Source organism: Cuculus canorus, chromosome 1 (assembly GCF_017976375.1).
Source record: "Cuculus canorus isolate bCucCan1 chromosome 1, bCucCan1.pri, whole genome shotgun sequence".
NCBI classification, from domain to species: domain Eukaryota; kingdom Metazoa; phylum Chordata; class Aves; order Cuculiformes; family Cuculidae; genus Cuculus; species Cuculus canorus.
In genome coordinates this window covers 182,149,517-182,170,315 of record NC_071401.1, presented here as the reverse complement: position 1 = coordinate 182,170,315, position 20,799 = coordinate 182,149,517, and the positions used below count along the sequence as shown (strand labels likewise).

The 20,799-nt window shown below is 40.3% G+C and overlaps 1 protein-coding gene across 5 annotated transcripts in view; it reads right to left on the bottom strand.

Moving 5' to 3' along the window:
• Positions 1–20,799, bottom strand: part of ST7 (suppression of tumorigenicity 7) — a 151,866-nt gene that overhangs the window by 80,187 nt on the left and 50,880 nt on the right. The window contains exon 1 of one of the 5 annotated variants that reach the window (XM_054077381.1): positions 19,758–19,842. The exons of 3 other annotated variants lie outside the window; for them this stretch is intronic. In XM_054077381.1, coding sequence (XP_053933356.1) covers positions 19,758–19,827 — 70 coding nt within the window. In that variant the 5' untranslated portion in view covers positions 19,828–19,842. Of the gene's footprint in view, positions 1–15,420; positions 15,572–19,757; positions 19,843–20,799 lie in introns of those variants that run through there. One more of the 5 variants, XM_054077397.1, reaches the window with a different exon arrangement.

Sequence of the window (20,799 nt, the reverse complement as noted above, 5' to 3'; positions counted from 1 at the left end):
CCTCACCACAAGAAGGATGTTGAGGCTCTGGAGCGTGTCCAGAGAAGAGCAACAAAGCTGGTGAGGGAATTGGAGAACAAGTCTTAGGAGGAGTGGCTGAGAGAGCTGGGGTTGTTTAACCTGGAGGAGACTGAGGGGAGACCTTACTGCTCTCTACAATTACCTGAAAGGATGTTGTGGAGAGGAGGGAGCTGGCCTTTTGTCCCAAGTGACAGGGGACAGGACAAGGGGGAATGGCCTCAAGCTCCTCCAGGGGAGGTTCAGGCTGGACATCAGGAAAAAAGTTTTCACAGAAGGGGTCATTGGGCACTGGAACAGGCTGCCCAGGGAGGGGGTTGAGTCACCTTCCCTGGAGGTGTTTAAAGGACGGGTGGATGAGGTGGTGAGGGGCATGGATTAGGGATTGTTAGGAATGGTTGGACTCGATGATCCAGTGGGTCCTTTCCAACCTACTGATTCTATGATTCTATGCTAAGATAAAAACAGGCACATGGACAAAGTACCCTCAGCTGCCCTGTAGCCTCATTTTGTGTCTCCTTTTTTTCCAAGGAGGATTTGATATGAGCAGTAAACCTATAGATATGAACAGTGCTGCATCTTCCATCCTTGCTTGTGTGTTGCATTTGTAGGCATACAAAGATGACAATCATCATGTTTTGTGTATCCAAAAAAACATTTCAGCAATGAATAAAAAAAATCAGAAAATCCAGCTGAAATTTGCATCTTGACTAAAATTTTTACTATTTTTCAGATACGTTGTTGTTTTTGTTTTTTTTTAAATTCTGGAGGAATATTCTGTTCCAGACATTTCTGTTCTAACCTTGATAGCCTCACTCTATATAGCACATCTATTTTGAGAGTCTCTAAGATGCGGATCTCTTTGCATACAAGAAATTGCAAGGTGATTCTTGGAATAGAGGTGACTGGAAACCATTTTCATAATTAGAGCCGACAACCTCATGAAATCTCCCTGGAGATCTGCAATAGCTAATATCATTATCCTGGCATTTAAAACTCATCTATGCTTCCTACTCACAAAATCAATAGTGTGTTCATGCCATTCTTCTCCTAAGAGAAACTTCTACCTATGATAACTTCCTATATGAGGCAGGTTGTTTTTCCTCAGTAATTGATGGTCTGTGCAATGTGGCACAAGAAGAAGGCAAAAATGAATTTTCCGTTGAGTGTGATTCATTATTCTTATGTATCTAATAATCAACTTTCCCCTTCTAAACATTCTTAAAGCTGAGTGAATGACTCACACAGTAATAGTACCAAGTGGAAAAGAAGACAAGCAGAAAACTTTTACCTCTTTGCCTCCATTTTGGGGTATTTCAAAAAAAGCATAGCAGCAGGTTTGACAAGTGCTGTACAATTTCCATTGTCTAACAGTCTCTTGGGACACCCAAAACTTATTAAAATGGAAAAGGCTTTGCGGTAACTCCATAGACAGAACTGCAATCTGCATTCAGGGCCTGACTGATGAGAGACAAACTTTGGGGGAGAATTTTGCATAATAAAGATTTTCAATGGAGAGAGTTCCAGAGAAAGAATTTCCAGCCAAATGCACGGCAAATGGTGCAGTGGAAGCTGAGGGCGCACCCCTCTCACACGGCCTTATGAAAGTATAGCATGCAGTTAGACTTTTAAAACACAATCATCTTAGGGTGGTCCTCCTGTCCCTCAGGCTGTGAGTCTCTCTCCACTGTGACTTGCTCCAAAGGTTTTATGTGTCCACAAGACAAAACTGTCCATAGTTTTAAAGCCTGTTTTGTTTCATGTGAAGAAAAATGAAATGCCACTTAAACTACCTCATTAACATTAAAAATAATTATATTACTTGATCTAGCCTTTGATGAAATCCCAGAGAAAAGGCAGTGCAGGACACCCACTGCTTTTCTTACTGAATATTTGATGGTTTTAATTCCAAACATGAGCTGTGTTTGACCTGGCTGAAAGCAACTGTGAAATAGCATTCTGTCCAATAGTATCTTCTTTAATTTTCCTTTCTTCTGTTTAAAATTACTGCATCTTTTCAGAGGCAGGTATCCTCATGAAGGCAGAAGGAACCACAGAAGGAGTGGGACAGGACTTGCAAGCAGAACTCAGCAGGACTGCGTTAGCACGGTACAGAGCTGTCACTTTACCTGCACAGCAGTCAGGCTGCACAGAAACACTGCACAAACAATCCCAGCACACTGTGTTACCCACCAGCTACTGTCAGATCTGTTTTTCTCTAAAGCCAAGCAGTGCGGAGGGCAAGTGAAAAAGTGAAAATTTTTTTGCCTAATTAGCCAAACATGGCCCACCTGATAGATGAGAAGCTTGCACGAGAAATAACACCAGCACAGGAACTTACTATAACCTCTGTTCTCACTCCTATTGTAGACCCAGACAGATACTGTATGGGCTCTAACTTGAAAATTCATACTATGTCTTGTTTTTTTCACTAGTTTTTGTGCACCACCTTGTGAGAAAGATGCTGAGCTAAAGGGGTCGCATGCCAGAAGCACAGCCAGTCAGCAACACTGTCCTTCCCCTCCACTGCAGCAGGGTCTCGAAACAGGCAGGTAATAGCTGTACATCCTCTTTGCAAGTTCCCCTCTTGACTCTGACCTGAGCTATGGGAACTCTGAGTTCCTCAAAAATCAGGCCAGAATGGCTCAAGTCAAATGTCTGCAATTAGAAATCGGTTTTCAAAGTTCAGACAGGCAGGCAATGAGTCACTGAGGTGAGACAAACCTCAGAAGCTTGGCTTTCCATTCTCTGAGGGTGGGTAAGACCCGAATACTGAGCAAACCCAGAGACCATTGCCTGTACTCGTTTCCAAACACAACTGAATGTTGTGTTCTTCTCTGTGACCAGAGAAGGCTGTGCCGCAAAAACAGCCCACCAAATTGCTGTGGTTTTCTTGCATCTGCTTCCTCTTCTGTTCATGTTAATCTGTCTTGGACTAGTAACCATGGCCATGGTAATCCTCAGATACTGGTGGTTAATTACAATAATCACTGCATTAGGATTTTTTTTTCTGCTGTCCTTTAAAATGACTTACTCAGACTATCCTGGAAAAACTGTCTTTTAAGCTAAAAGCTACATTATTTTTTCTTAATGTAGCAGCAGAAATTTCTGGGTTTTTCCTGGGGGCAGGGAATGCCGACAAAAAGATTCAACAACCAGGGGACCTCACATTCACTCCCAGGTTTCCCTGCGTATGTAGTTAGGGACTTGTTTCCCTTCTGGCCCTTGAAGAAGAGCAACTGGAAAGCGATCACCAAGTGTGCAGCACATGGAGCTGATTCCCCTTTGAATGAGCAACTACTTCAGCAGAAAAATCCAGATGAAAACTTTGAGAATGGCAGAATACCAAAACCAATACAGTGATACATTCAAAGTGTGCTTTGGTACAGAAAGCTCAGAGAGGGAATGCAAAGTTATTGTGGCAGACTACTTAACATAATGCTTTTCAAAATACCATTTGGCTCAGAAATAGAGAGATTTGGAACCTTCTAAGTGTGTTTAAGTGCTTGGAATTGTAGCATTTAAATGACCAACAAAACCCTTATTGCTCATTATCGAAAGCACGAAATACCACCGAGGGAAGGGGAGCTGACTTTCTGGCTAGAAGTGCCCATTAGAGAAATGCACTTAGGGATATACAATACCAGCAGCACAACATGGAATTTGCAACAGAGTTTTGCCTCTGCTCCCGGCTTCATGGCTGGCTTGCCCTCAAGTCTTTCAATGCAGAATGTTGGGGCTCAGGTTCCCTGCCCGTGCTCTGCAAAGAGACCTAAGTAACATTTTGTGTGCAGAAGTGGATGATATCTTGGCAGTTATCTATAGACCCCTGTTGGCTTCTTCACATATGTGTAGTACCTTCCCACAACACCATCAAAGTGAATTGTTCTGGCCTTCTCTGAGGTCCGTTTCTGGTACTACCATCCTTCCAACCAAAAAGGCATTATAGAAAATGTCTGATTATATCCAAAGAAAGCTACTTTGTTTAGTGCTTTCCAGCAGACCTGATCTTGGTCCAACCTGTCTCAGTACAGCATGATAGTCTAAGCTATGGTGGTCCATGAAACAGACTTGCCCACTCTTATGATACAAAGGGGCTGGAAGGTGAAGTAGAGCATGAGAGGGTATGTAAAGGGAAATAGAATAAAAAACTAACACAGCTTTGCAGTCTTAAAAACTCCCTACAGCAAAAAAAAAATGAAGACTACATACAACCTGTTGTGTTGTGTTTGAGTCTCCTGTATTTGGCTACCATATCCCTATTTTCTTTGTTACTTTTTAAAAAGAAAAACATCTCCCCAAAGGAGGGTCCTCTAAGCTCCAGCAACATTAGAATTATTAAGGAATGGGTCCCTTGAAGAGGTCTTTTTCATATTATGGAATTAATATTTCACATGGTGCAGTGCTGCCACTGAGCAGAGGATCTCAAACTTTTAAAATAGGAAAGATCATCAGTCAGGGGAATTAAGGAAAACCATCTGAGCTTGTTAAGGCATTGCTGCCTGAAGGAAACCGCGCAACGCCTGAGTACATGCTACAGCTCGCCAGCAAAGCAAAGCCCAGAGTTGATACTGGCAGCAGAAGCCAAAGGCAGGAGATGCCAATAGGTCTGCAAGCTTGAAATAGTTTCAAGAGATGATACCACTTTGTAGCTGTAATAAAAAATGTATTTGGCTGATATGCAGCAGAGTAAGATTTGTGTATTTCTGCATGAATGCATCAATAAAAAAATATTTCATTAATCTGAAGATATTTAATTTTTAGATTAAATAAATACATCCAGTCTTCTTTTACCTGGTAATCATGAGCATGACTTCGTGGAAGAAAATGTACCTCTTGAATTGGAAATGTTATAAAAGGTTTTCAGACTTCTCCAAAGTGGTGGTTTCCTTTTGCTAAGGAGTCAGACCCCTGAGGAAACTACTCGAAGTTTGTTGTTCATGAAGTACACTCCTAATTTGGGTAATTAACTAAATGCCACAGAGTCATTATCCTTTCCCTAAAGCTGTTTTTTGATGGGTTGGTTTTTTTTTTGTTGTTGTTCTGTAGGAGTTTTCCCAAGTTAATTTAATATTGTCCATTTTTCCAAATTTATTTTAGTACTGCCAAATAGGTAAATCCTTCAAGGATTATTCAGTCTCAAGCCAGAGCTCGAAATCCACAAGGCAGATGACTTTTTGTGGGTTTTGCTGCGATTTAAAGTATGTTGCTCTTTCTGGTTTTCAAAACCAAGGAATCATTTTTAATCCTACGCTTGATTGCTCCTATGAGGCAAAGGAACAAAAAGGAAGGCAAGAGGACATTGCTTAGAAAAGAAAAAGCTATCACTGCTGTGAGAATATGCCAAATGCATCCATATATGTCAAGAGAACTCAAGTGCCACAAAATGCCACAGACATTTTTCCCATACTGAAGTTTTGGAAAATGCAGGCAGCAGTGGTAGATGAGCATCACTGAGGCAAAATTAGAAGCAAACATGTAGCACAGAAATTCAAATGAATAATTGAAGTGCACCCTTCTGAGTTCCAGCGCATTGCCTGGGTGTTTGAAAATAAGCCCCTGCAGAGTGGTTAAGGAGAGGCCTCTTCACTGAAATGGCTCAGGATGTTCTCAGAGGCTGGAGGACCTCCCTGACGTACAGAGCCAAGCTTGCCTTCAGCTGGGCTGCAAAGGGGAAACAGAATCTTTATCCCGTGTTTTCATACTTATTTCATATGGAACCAAGCAATTTCTGCCAAATCCTGACTGATAAGATTGATTGAGTGGAAAAAAATAAACCAAATTCAAGCTAGGGACAATGCAGGTCCTCCCTGCACAAGGTCCTGTTAAAACGGGAGTAGAGCTGCCCAGGCAGCCCAGTTGGCAAGAGCAAGTGGTGTTGGGAAATCTGGCCTCATGGTGATAGGTTATGATGCCCTGGACCCAAAACCCCACGGGCACAGAAATCCAAGTTTACCTTCTGTTGACCTTTGCTTCTTTCCATACGTTTTAAGAGGCAGATGCCTTTTTTTTTTTTTTTTTACCTACTCTTCCTAAATTTTCCACATGTATGTTAAATTCCTATCAGTATTGCCATTCGTATCTCATCGTGACAGACTCAGCTCCTCTGGTGCACTAGCAGAGAATCAGAGAGCCATCACGCTCCTTCTGGCATTAACAAGAAGACTAAGAAAGAGGTTAAAACCAGTTCAGTGCCAAAGGTCTCAAGGTCTAACTCTGCACCCTTAACATATGTCGCGCAGTATCGTGTCCCAGGCACAGCACCTTTTGTCACGGGGGGGTCTGCCAGGAATGGATGTGCTCTGCATCAGAGCTGCAGGTATCAGTATTCCCCATTCTGAGCAAACACAACAGCTCAGTTGGAGTTCACGTCATCAATCACATGTGCTGCACCTTATGTAACTTCATTTCTGACTCACGACTGATTCAAACAGCAAGATTTATTATAAATCACCTTCTAATACCAGAAAAGAGTACCTGCTAGAATATATACTAGAAAAACCAAAATTCACTTCTTGTATTTTTTTCTGCTTCCTCCAGCAATCCTTCCCCTTTCCCCACTTCCCACTTTCAAGAGATGCTGAGCCACAGACTCTCCAAGCAGCTAACCTATGCTTTGACCCAGCAGCAAAACCTTCAAGACAGCTTTAAGCCTAGTAACACAGGCAGGTTATTGACTGCAGATACCCAGTGGTTTTTAGGCTCATGTCCTCGGGAAGCATTTCCCCCCCTTTTTTTGAGCCACAACAATGGGATAATTTACTGTCCTCTTTGAAGACAAAGGGACATTGTCAGCCTAAAATAATTTCTTAACTGGCACTTTTTTTTTTTCTCCCAGCGAGGATTAAAAGATTGTGTTGAGAACTCCTGGTGTTAAATGAAGAGGACAATCTATGTTACTGGTGTTACTTTCTTCCCTATTCTGTTGGCCTGGAATCTCTTCTGGGTGAAGTTTTCAGCTGAACACTCTCTCTATTTTTCTTCACACAGCAATACAAGAAAAATATCTTCCAATAAACTAGACTTCTGTTATCCATTTTCACATAGATATCGTTTTCAGCTTGTAAGTTATAACATCGTGAAAACCTGAAGCAAACAAGGATAGCCATCATTTTGATGAGGATTTTGTAAATCACTAATAAACATCTTTTGCACTTGTATCTTTTCTTCAGTGCTCAAAGTGGGATTAATTGCAGCTGCTAGAGTGTAGCAGAATGATGGTACGTTCTAATATGAAAATAATAGAAGAAGAACTTCTGTATATATAATAAAAGGGATTTTATCAATGAAGTCAGATGGACAGAAGCATGTCCCTCGCAAGGGAATCTGGGTCTCCAGGGAATGGCCAGAGCATTCCAGTTGTTGGTGGTTGTGGGTATTTGTTTACTTCACAATACAACATGAAATATTAATGAAAAAAAGAGCATGCAAGGTACGTCTTGTACATCTTCAGTACACGGATTGCACATATCTATCATGAGACAGGACTAAAAGCAGGTATAGAAAGTAATGAATGGAAATCACCAGCTCTTGCCAACCAAAGTTTCCCAGTGTTTGGCTTAGTACTCATTTTGCTCATACTAAGCACATTTATAACCCTTTGCAGTTTGCCACCCATATCTGGAATGTTATTTTCACCAAATAAAAAGGGTAATTTCAGGAAAAATCCAAACAGACCTCAGTATCTGAATGGACTGAATGACACTTGGTAAAGAATTACTGATGTGACTGTAACCTTTTCCAATTTGCTTTTTCCAATTATGTTCAAGTCTCTTACTATATTTTCTACCCTCCTTCCCTGTGATTACTAATTCTTCCAGACCTCAGCCTCGTTTCTGTCTTTTATCACAACCATAAAAGCTTTTCTACCACAACCATGGAAGATACCAAAATTGCTATCCAAAAGAAAGCTCCTATAACTCAAAGAAAGACGGAGCCAGAATAAGTGACACAACTTCTGCTTCAGAAAGAGTGTGCCTGCAACCTTATTTGTTTTTTATCAGCTGTGACAATTAGTCTGAGATTATCCCTTCTATCAAATTTGCTTCATTGTCCTTTCCATCTTAGCTGTCCAACTGCATTGCTAAACAGAGCGTGAATTAAATTAATATTTTAGAGGGGAAACTTAGATGCAGACAAGCACTTGTAAACACTGAATGAGTGGTCGATCTCAGAAGGGAATCACAGGGTAATCCATCTACCCACCTTGAAGCCTAGGGAAGTTTTGCTACTGATGTTAGCGGGACTAGGATTTCACCACAGCAATCTGATGCCTCTGCCGCTTCCCTGGTAGGGTTAACAACTGTGCAAAAATCTCATCCAGGTAAAGCCATTTTGCTAATTTTGTCTCCAGAAGGTTGTCATTGTTGTAGAGTAAGCCATGTAGGGGGATGATTAAGTGGTTGAGGCAGAATGCAGTTATTGGGCAATACCTTTTCCCTTGCACATCGGTTATGATTAACAGTTATATACATTGAACAAAAGAAAGCATCATCTGGGCCCTATTGTCAAGCACCCAGAAAGATCTAAGAGCACCCAGGAACGTAGACCCGATAAAACAAAATCCATCTGTTTCTGAGCCTATTACATTTTGTACAAGTGCTCAGTTAATTTCATTTGTTGTTAATACATGCTACTTCACGAGACTCTTTTACTAATTAAATAGTTATTAAAAGAAGAATAATTTCCTTGGTTGAGCAAGAGCTCCTTGCTTAAAGAAAGTCCTCTCATGCCACCATGGGACCATTCTTCTGTTCCCTTTTGCTCACTCTTGTTTCCCCATGCAATTGTTATGCCAATTTTATATAGATTTTTATTATATGATTGATGTGTGAATGTAAGTCCATGTATGCCTTAGTGAAGAGAACATCAAAGACAAACTGGGACAGCTGCAGGTTACTTCTTTGTTTGTTTGGGTGTGTTTTGGGCTTGGTTTGGTCATTTTCAAGCTTCTTGGTCTTCAATTTTCATCATCTAACTTCTTTACATTGCCCAACCTATTGGAGACAAGGTTCTCTTGGTATTGGCGGTCTACAGTAATGCTTTAGTGAAAGGATGGCTGCTTAGCTCCCCTTGTCCTCAGGGGGTGAACACTCCATGCTGTTCAATTCTGATATTTGCTGCTGGCTAATGACGGCTGGTCAGGAATGAGCCCAGATACCCTGTACAGTTATTCACGTACCTTCTCTGTAACATATTAGGAAAGCACCACATATTGTTTACTGTGTTTGTATGCTAGTAAGGATCTAAGGACTTTTTGATGCACTTTCCTCTATAAGCAATACAGAATACAAAGCCAAAGATATGTGTTAAGATTACTTCACGCCTTCCTAGTTCTGCTGAAAAGGCAGGAATTTCCCACTTCCCTGGTGAAGTGTGGATAGCTCTATAGGTCCAAATCCAGCATTCCATGAGGATGTCTCAGGGCTCACAGGGCAGCTCAGAAGCTTTGCTTTGTCATGAAGCTCCCGTGGAAAATCCCTTCTCCACCCTAGTCAGGGCATCAGTCAGAGTCCTTGGGAGACACTCAAACAGCTGTCTTTGTCAAAAGTTTGCAAAACAGACTTTTAAGATCACATAGACATGTTTTACCTAACCAAAAAACTAGGAAAAGTGGTCCTCTGATATGTAATCTTTAATGGGCACACAGGAGAAAGATGTCTTTATTCATAGCAAAGAAAGCCTGAGGTCTGTTTGTGTATGTATTTAACTGTTGTTTCATGTAGCACATGCTGGAAAACAATATACCAAGATGCCTTTGCAAAAAAGCTTAGAAAGCCTATTTATTTTACCAAGACCTGCAACTGTAGCATTCTAACCACATCTAATAAGTTTATCTCCCAGTATTTTCCTCCAATCTTCTCTTTACTGCAAGCTAGAATCTTCCTGCCAATCTCTATGTGGTATGTTAGCACTACAAATAGACTGGAGAAGTATTTTTTATTTCCCCAGGCTGTTTTCCACCTTCAGAACTTAATTTCTTGTCTTCTTTCATATTCATGGAGAACAGCTTGGTTGACTAGGGCACAAACACCCTCACACCTTTTTCAGAAAAGATGCTTGAGAAATGCAGCAATGCTTCTCCAAGCTGATCAGAGCTTCTGGTTTTGGTGAAGACTTATTTTCCCTTATGGAAACTTCCTCCTATTAAAAACGTCCTGGTTTGACACTTTTTGTAGAGGGGATCTTAGATACACAGATGAAATAAAGTGGAGACTTTCTTGGCCCTAACTCAACCTATTTGAAGATTACACCTCTTCTAGTTAAAAATAATCATAGAATCATAGAATGCTCTGGGTTGAAAGGGACCATTATAAAGGTTATCTAGTCCAACCCCTGAAATGAGTAGGGACATCTACATCCAGATCAGGTTGTTCAAAGCACCATCTGCTCTGGCCTTGAATGTTTCCAGGGATGGGGCTTCTACCACCTCTCTGGGCAACTTGTTAGTGTTTCACCATCCTCATCATAAAAGATTTCTTCCTTTTATCTATTCTAAATGTACCCTCTTTTAGTTTAAAACCATTACCCATTGTCCTATCACTACAGGTCCTATTAAAAAGTCTGTCTCCAAATACTGTCTTCTGTCCGTATACTAGTAAGAATTATATTATTTGGGGTGAACTGCAAGTATGTGCAGTAACAGCAACCAAAAATATGAAATGTTAGATTAAAACAATTGTTAGAATTTGAGAGGTCTGACTCTCACTCAGTGTACTGATATAAGCAGATTTTCTTCCCATGGGAGGAACAACAAAATACAGGCTTGTCCAATATTTTCAGATGCTTATTCCATTTATAACTGTGTGGCAATCTAAACTCATGCAAATTAGATGAAAACCAACTAGTTAAATAAGCAAATTATCAGTATGTTTTGATGAGAAAATGTTTCTCATTTGCTTCAGAAAGAAGCAAACAGATCAAGATTTTTGAAAATAAATTATAATTTTAGAGGTTTAAAGTATGGCATTTTAAACACTTCCAATTTGAGTAACAGAGCACATCTTCAATATAATCCTTTGCAAAGTCCTAGGTAAGGCACTCAATAAAACAGGATTTAAAATGTATCACTGAGAGTTGGTTTAGAAAAAAAGAGGGGTGGGTGTGGTTCATGGTAGACCATTTACTGGTAGAAATAAATTTAGCATGGATCTGAACAAGCCTGACACTGTGAAAAATGGAGGGAACATCTATACGCTACAGCAAGGTGTGTTACAAAGCACCCCGAATGACTACTTAGTGATTCAGAAACCCCATGTGGTGCCACAGAACAACGCCATGTGAAGATGCTCATTTTCAACCAGACAGCAGTAAAACCTTATTAAACAGTTTGACAGCTGGAATGCAGTGCTGAAGAACAATATTGCTTTAGTATTACTCCAGTAGCTCACTTGAAGCTCTCTCCACTGCACATTACAGACATGCTCATCATAGGAAAACCTTAGCTTCTTTTATTCAGTGACAAAACCCCATGCTGACTCAGTTTGTCCCTCAACCTTTATATTAAATTCCTATCTTCAGCTTTCTGGAGCTAAATATACTGTTGCAGGCTGAAAGCAGCAGCTGAATCTAATGAGGCCTGTATCCAAAACCATAAAAGAACTCAGATAAAATGTCACATCCATATTTATTTGAAATGTTAAAAAATTTCAGTCTTCTCAGGCATAATTAAAATTTGTGTTCTGGATATGCTTTTCCCCTCTGGAAAAATAATGATCTATCATTTAAAAGCCATCAAAGCATGTTTGTACAATTGGCATCTGACAGATTTCATTAAAGTCAGGTTTCTTTGAAAAGTGGTATCTATAATTCTGTTTAATGTAGGACTCCCTCTGTGCATTTTATATGTGTAGACAGTGAGTATGCCTATATTTTCCCTCTTTTCTGACAGTCAATCTGTTTCTGGTATTAAAGAGCAAAACACTGCAGCAAGTAGAAATGATACTAATTCTGTATGTAAATTCAATGCATGCAATACACATTATACAATCTATGCATGTGTATGAATTATATGGATTTTGTATTTAATTGAGATAATTACTGCCTATCTTACCGCTGGTTTCACAGAGCTGGTGTAAGACCTGAAAAGGTGCTTTGCGGGAACCCTCCCTGATCTCTACATTCAAGAATGTTCGGCTTTCTGTCCTAAAGTGGGACCACAGCAGCCTGCTCTCCCACACCACTGGACCAGAACACCAGCCTACAGATGGCCTGGACTTTGGTGCATACACATCAGCAGGCTGAGTACCAAAGAAGGATGAATTGGAGGTTTTCCCCACTACTGTGAAAGAGATTCAAGATGCTGCCCCACTCAAATTTGCATGCCTTGCTTACCAAGTGTATTGCAGTCACTAGCTAACCACAATTCTACTAATTCCCATATTTGAATGTTGTTTCATTTAGTACTTCCTGTGGTGACTGTAATTACATTTCCGGGCTCATTGGCTAGGAAAGTCAAATGACATGACATGAAAAAAAAAGAGATTAAAGCAAGTTTTCAACTCTAAATATCAAATATACCAGAATATACTGTGAATTGGGACCAAATGAGACTGTCATTCTTTATCTTGTAGTTAGCTACATAAAGAAATTGCCTATTCTGTTCTATTCTGTTCTGCTCTGTTCTGTTCCATTCCGTTCCGTTCCTTTTCCCTATACCTATTGCTTAAATTATTATGCTCTGGTCACTCACAATATTAAACAGTAGGAAAAGGGCATCTCAAGATAAAGTACACCAGAACCTAAAGTAATTATTATGAATGTAAACCCAGATTTTCAAAGCACCTTTCTTCCAATGGCCCTGACAAACCTTGCTCGAAACCTGAAATCTTTTATTTGCATTCATTAGTATTATTCAGAACTATTATTCATAGCAATATCTATTAATAATTATTAAAAATTACTATTATTATTTTGATCACAGGAAGTACAGCTATGGACTTGGGATCAAAAATAGACTTGCATCTTTCAGGGAGCTGCAAGTCTGACATGTGGCTGACACTACTTCAGTCACAGGATAGCTACATAGATAAATATAAATATAATTTAAAATATAGATATATTTATATGCTGTATAAATAGAATCCAATACGGAAACTGGTGGTTTTTTCCTGACAGCAGCTGCTTCTGATTTTCCCCATCAAGGGAGAAAGTAGAATTATGGTGTAGTCCATTCAGAGTTGAAAGAGAATAATTTGTTTTGGATCAGGTGGAAATAAATGATGGAGGAATCTAGAAATGTCAGCATATTAATCATGACTTTGAATACCTACAGGCAGTTGCTGTGATCTGTGTCTCCCCTTTTCCCAGTGCCCAGTGTAATTATAGATAGCAGCAGCAAATGTTGCCAATAAGCTTAAAAGGAGAAAGGGAACTGGCAGAAATAGAAATGCAGTGTCATGTAAAAAAAAATACAACAGGAGGAACACCTGAAAATGCAGCGACTTTCTCTCCCCAAAAGACAGACCCATGGCAGCAGTACATAGTTTCTGCTGTAATTAAACAGACAGTTGCAAAGGCTGTAACGGTACAAAGATCACAGAATATCCTGCAAAGCCATAGAAGGAAGGAAACCAGTAGCACTGCTTAACAGTCTGCTTATTTTACAGTCAAGTGGATTGCCAAGCAACTAAGCTATAACAAGTCCCACATTTAGAGGAAGAAATGTTTGTCTTCTGTCTGTCCCTGCTTTCAAGTGGCAAGCGGAGGGCATTTCTAAGCCAGATAATTTGAGTACAGCGTGTTCCCCGAGCCCCGAGCCCGTGCTGCTGAGCAGCTGGTGTTAATCACAGCAGCAGTTGACACACGCACCTTGCCAGAGTCCAAGTTTATCATCATCATTGTGACTTTTACTCTCTACTGCTCAAAACAAAACAATACAAACCTGAAAACCTAGCAGTTCCTCAGGAATCTGTGATACCCACATTACTTGACGTGATCAGATCTCTTAAGGATTACATGAATGACAAACCTTGCCAACAAAAAGAGCTTGATTTGGTTGTCTAAGCACCGGCATCCAAAGCTGTTGGAGATGCACAGGTTAGCTGATACACTGACACAAGGCACAGACAGAATACCCCTGGCATGAACAGCTGGAGGCCAGGTGAAATATGTCTTAGGGCATGTGAAATAGCTCCAGATGTCTCACTTAAGCAACTATCTGAGCCCCAGATTACCTCTTCATGTCTTACGTTCTTCAGCTCCATCACCCACCAATAAAATCGGTTAGTATTAATATTAAAAAACACCTATATAAAAGTACAACTGTACAACTGTTACAGTGTGTATAGTTGGGAACATATCTTAAACCACTCACAAGGACTAAAGATGTAGTATTCCTTCTTTATAGAAGCAGATATTGAAGACCTTCACCCAAGAGGATCATCTTGTAAACACAGTGCTCAAGCCTGAATAAAGATGTGGTTAGGACAAACAACAGCATATGCTAAAGAATAATACTTCAAGACTCCATGTAGTCAGGTCCCTACCCCAGAGCATTCTGCTGCTGGAAATGGACAACAGAGCAACAAACCAAATCTTTAGGTCATATAGATCAGTGGAGCAAATGACCCCAACCTGGGCCATCAACACCTATGTCACTATTTCAAAGCTAAATCTAGGGGTTAACCCTTACCCTAGACTGAATTCACATTCATGCCCAGCTGTAATATTAAGGAATTAAAAGGAATGGTTCAAAAGTAATTATTTAAAACAAACAGCCAATTCTAAAACTGGTTCTTTTTGTAATTTGCTGTTTTACTTCAAATAATAGGATCAAATTAATGACAAAATCACTATTTTCCTTCAATGTCAAATTATACTGAGAATCAAAGTAGAATTCAGCAATTACAATTTGATTGTAATATGACTAAAATGTCATTGCTTGGGAAATTACTGCATTTAAAGTTGCTGTTTTCAGTTCCAAATTTACTACACTTGACAGTCTTAACTCAGTTCCTCTCCTTATATCCCAGCACTAAATTTGATAACAGAAACCCCCAAATCCACAGCCGACAGCCAGCCATCTCCCTGAAGCACTGTGTGTGTTACACAGAGGTTGCAATGTGAAAAAATAACGCATAGCTTGCTTATTACATAAAGATACATAGATTTTATTCTTTCATCCAGTAACTGACACACACACACACAGAGAACACAAAAATAGGGGTATAAATACAATATAAAATTCTGCCATTGCTTCAAGCAAAAGCAGCTCTGCGAGCACAGCGGCTACCTTCCACTCACCCCAGGCACTTGCTGCTTAACAGCTTTTAAATCTTGCTCAAAGCAGATGGAATTAGTGACTGAAATTGGAAAAAAACATTGCATTAAGCAGAAGTGTATTGGGGTGAAAGTTCTTCCAGCTGTGAAGCTGTAGCTGAAGAGCCAAATTCCTTTTCTTACCTGTTGAAGGTGACCCTTGTCAGTCTACTCCGAGACCAGAAAGTCTCATTGAGCTGAAACCTTAACTACCTAATAAGAGTTGATGAAAATTCTCCTCTCAACACTAAGTGCTTAACAAAATCCAAACAGTTTCCAAGCAAAATTCATGTACTATTACTACACAAATCACAGAGTGGGCATAACAAGCCTGAAGACCAGCCAGATGTGTTTATGGTGGACAAAATAAGTAACTCTTGTGTCTGAGATGCTCTGTGCATCACATTGAGCCTGATTAGTAAACCACATGCAATACTGGGAGTCACTCACTAGCAACAAATGAAAAAGCATCAGGTTCAAGATAAAAATATGAGCGACAGCTCCAAGCCAAATAACTGAAGGCCATGTCATAGATAACAATAACTATTTTCTCTAGATGCCTGTTTGCTTCCCTTCTCCAGGAGGACAAACTTGTTTTCATCTTATCTTTCTTACCCTTCTAGGGATTCTATCAAAAAAGAATACGTCTTTTAGCTTCAGAAGAGATTTATATCTGCTTTCAAAATACTCAGTGCCTATCTGTTAATTGAAAATGCACATATATCTTTTGGCTACCTATGGTTTGGATATTTTGACTTGCTCATGCCAGAGACCTAGCTAGGCCCCCTCTCCAGCAGACTAAGCTCTCTAAAACTGGTCCTTCCACTACAGACTGTGAAATAGCCTGAATTAATTTGGTGCACCTTTTTATACTCAGGCAACCTGTGCTGTATAGGCTGTGAAAGAAAGGAAAGCATCATGCTTTTTACAGCTGAGGACTGTAAAGGCTAAGCTTCCTGGAAGAACGTGAAACGTTGACTGCTGGAAGTGATCAAACAGCACATGAAACAGTGGCATGTCCAGTGATTTTCTACACTGCCATCTTCAGAATTTTGAAAAACAGGGAGGAAAATCAAGATAGCTCTTCCAGTAAGTTCCAAATATATATTCAGAAAATAGGAGATTTTTCAGAGCGAAGGAAAATCTCCGTGGGGCCATACTGGTGATACTGAATGGGTGAATAAGCCTATGCTCAGATAGAGTTCTGAACAAAAGTGCCCACAGAGCAGCTGGAGGCTGCAGGAGACCTCATCAATAAGCAGAGACTTTCAGTTATTTTCTCTAAACTACAAGATGCAAGGTCTAAAGTAAGCAATGTATTGAAAGTGATCTTACAGTAGATGCAGCTGAAAGGAGGGGAGGCATCACTATGGAGGGCATAAATGCATTTGCTGTACTCACTTGTTCATTAGAGAAAGAGAAGGAGAAAAAAGATGCAAATTAAATGGAAATGCCTCATTTTCACAGGAGCTGAAAATAACACAGCAGTCCATGGGAAGGCACAGCTGGTACTCAAGCTTATTGCTACCATTAAGGCTGAATGGCCAGCAGGATTAGGAGCAAGCCAGGCTCAAACAAAACAGCACCAGGCAGTTTCTCCTCTCCCCCACTCACACTCAGCCCCGGTTCCGCTCTTTCCTGCTAACTACACCGTTAACTCACATCCCACTATTAATTCCGTTTCAAACGGCAGGCTGCACCGATCTGTGTACAAGATTACAGCTTGGGCTCCTGCCCATTTTGTTACAGCACAGATTGCTTCCCATATTGAGGAGGGAACCATCTGGGAGGAAGAGCAAATGCTTGGCTACTTAATTGGTGCTTTCAGTAAAAGAGGGTGCATTTGGGATTGACAGACCTAGAGAAAATGACAAAAGCAGCCACTGGAAAGTGAAGGAAGAAAAAAAAAGAGCCCGCCTCCATTCCAAAATGCAAAAAAGGTTTGGAAGTAAAGTAGGGTTTGTGTCAACCCCCTCAACCCTAAATCACCTTGGTTGTCGCAGCTTTGCCACTCCAGTCCTAGAGATGCTGCCCTGTTTTCCCACCCTGGGCAGGAGCAGGGAAACTGGCTCCATGGACACAATAAACTCTTGTTCACACAGCAGTCAAAGACTGTGTGACGTCAGTTAGTATGGCAAATTATCTACCACCTACCTTTTCATCTACATATTGGAGTAAAGGGAGACTGATGTCTTGATTTTAATTTCTAAAACGGCCTCATTTACTAGAATACCTTCAATAGCATTTTCCAGCATTTTCCACCATTTCCATTTTCCATCTTAAGGATGCCTCTTGATTTCTTCATGAGAACGGCTGTAGATCTTCATGAAGGTCATGTGCGCAGGATTAAACATTCCACCACCACCTCTCCTACTGCTTCTCTCATCCTCCCCTCTCCCTTACTCATACATACTCCGGCTGCCTATTCCGTGTATAAGATTTCAGCTCTCACACATTCCAAATCCCCCACAATTCAAGAAATTACTATTTCAGGATCTGCCATGTTGCAGACTTCCTTCTTTCTTCTAGCTCATCGCACCTCCTTAATTTTCTTACTGCTCAAGAATGAAGATGATCTGACCTCCTCCTTCAGGTTTCCAACTGTTCTTTAGATTGCCAACTGTTCTTACTCTTGAGCTTATTTCAGTCTCCACAGGTCGCGCATCTAGCCCATACTTGCTTTTGCAACAGCTTGCAAAATATATTTTGTGCTCAATTCCTGGTTTTGTCAGAATCTCAAAAGTTTTAAAACCAGCTCAATTTAATATTTAGATCAAGAACTGAGCATAAACTGTAGGCCGTTTGCTGTAAAGACTAACTTTTATACCACCTTGGACAATGGCTTAAGTGCTGAGCTATTACAGATAATGTTCTCATAAATTTAAGACCCTTCTCACCTCTGCTCTCAGAATTGTTGATGCTTTGCCACTGAGAATAGATAGAAATGTCTCTTGACCTTCCTACAAGCAAGCATCTCAAGGAAGCATGGTCATAACTACAGGTAGGGCAATTAACACTATCTAGTATCTATTTTCCTGGCATCCTCCAAATACTTATCATTAGCCTCGCAGAATCATCACTAAAGGGCCAAATGCACAGCAGCAAGATCAAAGAACACAAAGTTATTCATTTGTTATGCTTAGAAACTGTAGTTCCCCTTCAGCAGATGTGAACTTCAAACACTTTATCAAAGGTCATTCATGCTTGTTAAGAAATCTGAGAGCACAGCAAACAAGCAGATATTTTGAGTTTCTGAAAACTACAAGAAGTGTTATGAAAGACCTTAAAACCAGAAACAATAAACCATGTTGACATTTTTATATGAATATTTAAAATACACTGACCTACTTGCACCCACAATTTGACACAATGTTAAGTTCATGGACATTCTTACTTCAGCTAAGGAAATTTATTTCAGGTAATCGTATACCTTGTTACCTCAAAATAGTCCTAATTGAGAATCTGTGTAGGATTTTTTGTACCAGCTTAATTAACCTTGTTAAAAAAATTTACACTTTATTTAAACCTAAGTAAAGACACATACAGACAGACCTTGTAAGAGTTCATGCACTACTTCTGAGAATAGTAATCACAGAAAAGACGGATCTCATCCACCAGCCTAAGCTTTTAAGAGACCAGCACAAAGGTTTGCCACACCTCTTCAGGACAAAATTTTCATCACTGGAAACCATCCTGACCCAGTGTTCCCAAAGAAAAGGTGACCAGCTGCAAATGGCCAAAGCTCAGTTTATTGCAGTGACTTCTACCATAAGTCAACTGCTGTTATTGGCTTCTTTTTGGGCATTAGCATCCTGCAGTCACTGGTGTGAAAGCACTTACACAGAGGCAGTCAGATAAAACTTGAGTCCATGAAGGCTGTGTTTGCCTTGGGCTTATGTATGAGGCTCTGGAAAAAGCAACTTTACAAAGAAAAAGGGAAGCTACCTCTACTTTTGCTCATAGCCTGCGCTCCACTCTTCTTACAAACGATGAAAGGAAAGGAAATGTTGGAAACAAGGTGATCTTTTAAAATACTGTAAAATATTTCTTGTCATATCATGATTTATCTCATTCATCAATTATTTTTTAGTTTAGTGTTTCAGATTGCTGATCACAAGCTTGTTTTGATTCTATTTCATTCTGACTATATCCACTTATGATAACTTTTGCTATTATTTGACTTGCTATCCTTATTTTCTTCATCAAAATTACTTAATCAGACCAGTTCTGTGAGTTTGCATGCTAGAAAGCAGAAGCACAGCCCAATGACTATGATTCAGATTCAGGAGTTAATAGTTGCACATCTTTCCCATTGAAAGGCATTTCTAGACTGAACTTCTGAAATTAAGACAGGACTAACAGCCAGATTTTAGCCTACTAAAAAAAGAAACAACAAAGCAATCAATAGCCTCCAGTAGTTGATTTTCAGAGATTAAATTCCAGTTTGTGGAAGAAAACTTGGCAGCATAATCCTCCCTTACCTGTACATAAGGCAGCACATGAGTCAGCTGCAATGCAGGCTTGCCCATGCCGCCCATGATACACCTCCATCTCTTCTGTCAGTATGTCTGCAATGCTTCTGGAAATGAGAAAGTACTTCAGTCTCCAGAGGCATGTAAACTTTGGGCTCCCTACATATGGTATCAAGAGTTACTAGCTGCCACGGTACTGAATTCACAGTTTCTGGAGAGAAGCACTAAGACCACAGCTTTGCATCAGCATCTCCACTACACGGGAAACAGCTTCAGGGTATTCCTTCACTAGGAAAAAAATGGTTTAACTTTGGTCAACTAGCCTGTTTACAATCCTAGTAAAACAAGGCACTTGGAGTTCTAACTCTCAACAGCTTTCAAAGTGAAAAAAAAACCAAACAACATCTCTCCCCTGCCCCCCCCAAAAAAAGCCTCAAACCCTACATACACAGGTAAAACCAGGGAGATTTTAAAACTCCTTTATCTGTAGTTAGATAGCTCAGTGACATTAAACCATCTCTTTCTTCCTAGTATAAACCAAACCAGATTGGGAATACGTACAAATCAGTGAACTAAAGGAGAACAACTGAAAATGCAGACGCCGCATATTCATTGCAGACTGCAGGCAGCAGCTGCCGCCCGCAGTGCCTCGCTCTACAGTGACAGTGGCCACGCTGACGCTCCTGAGAGTCACATCGCTTTGTTCCCACAGGGAAGCCTCTGTGCTGAAGGGAATATTATTGAGGATGGCAAGTCCAAACATGAGCCTATTCTTCTGAGGGTTTTTTTTCGCATAATTCTGTGCATTTATCTATACTTTATTTTAGGGATGAATTAACCGAATGTCACTACAGACTCACAAACAAGACACAACCTAATTAAATGACAGACACGTAGTTCACTGAACTCCCGCAGTACAGGGCACTGGTGCTAAATCTACAGCTTCCCTCCTCTCTGACATACAGCCAAAACCTGCAGAGACTCCAAGTCATTAGCATACATGCAATGCCCAGAGCGATCAAGCCAATGTCTCTTCATCCAGACAGGTCAC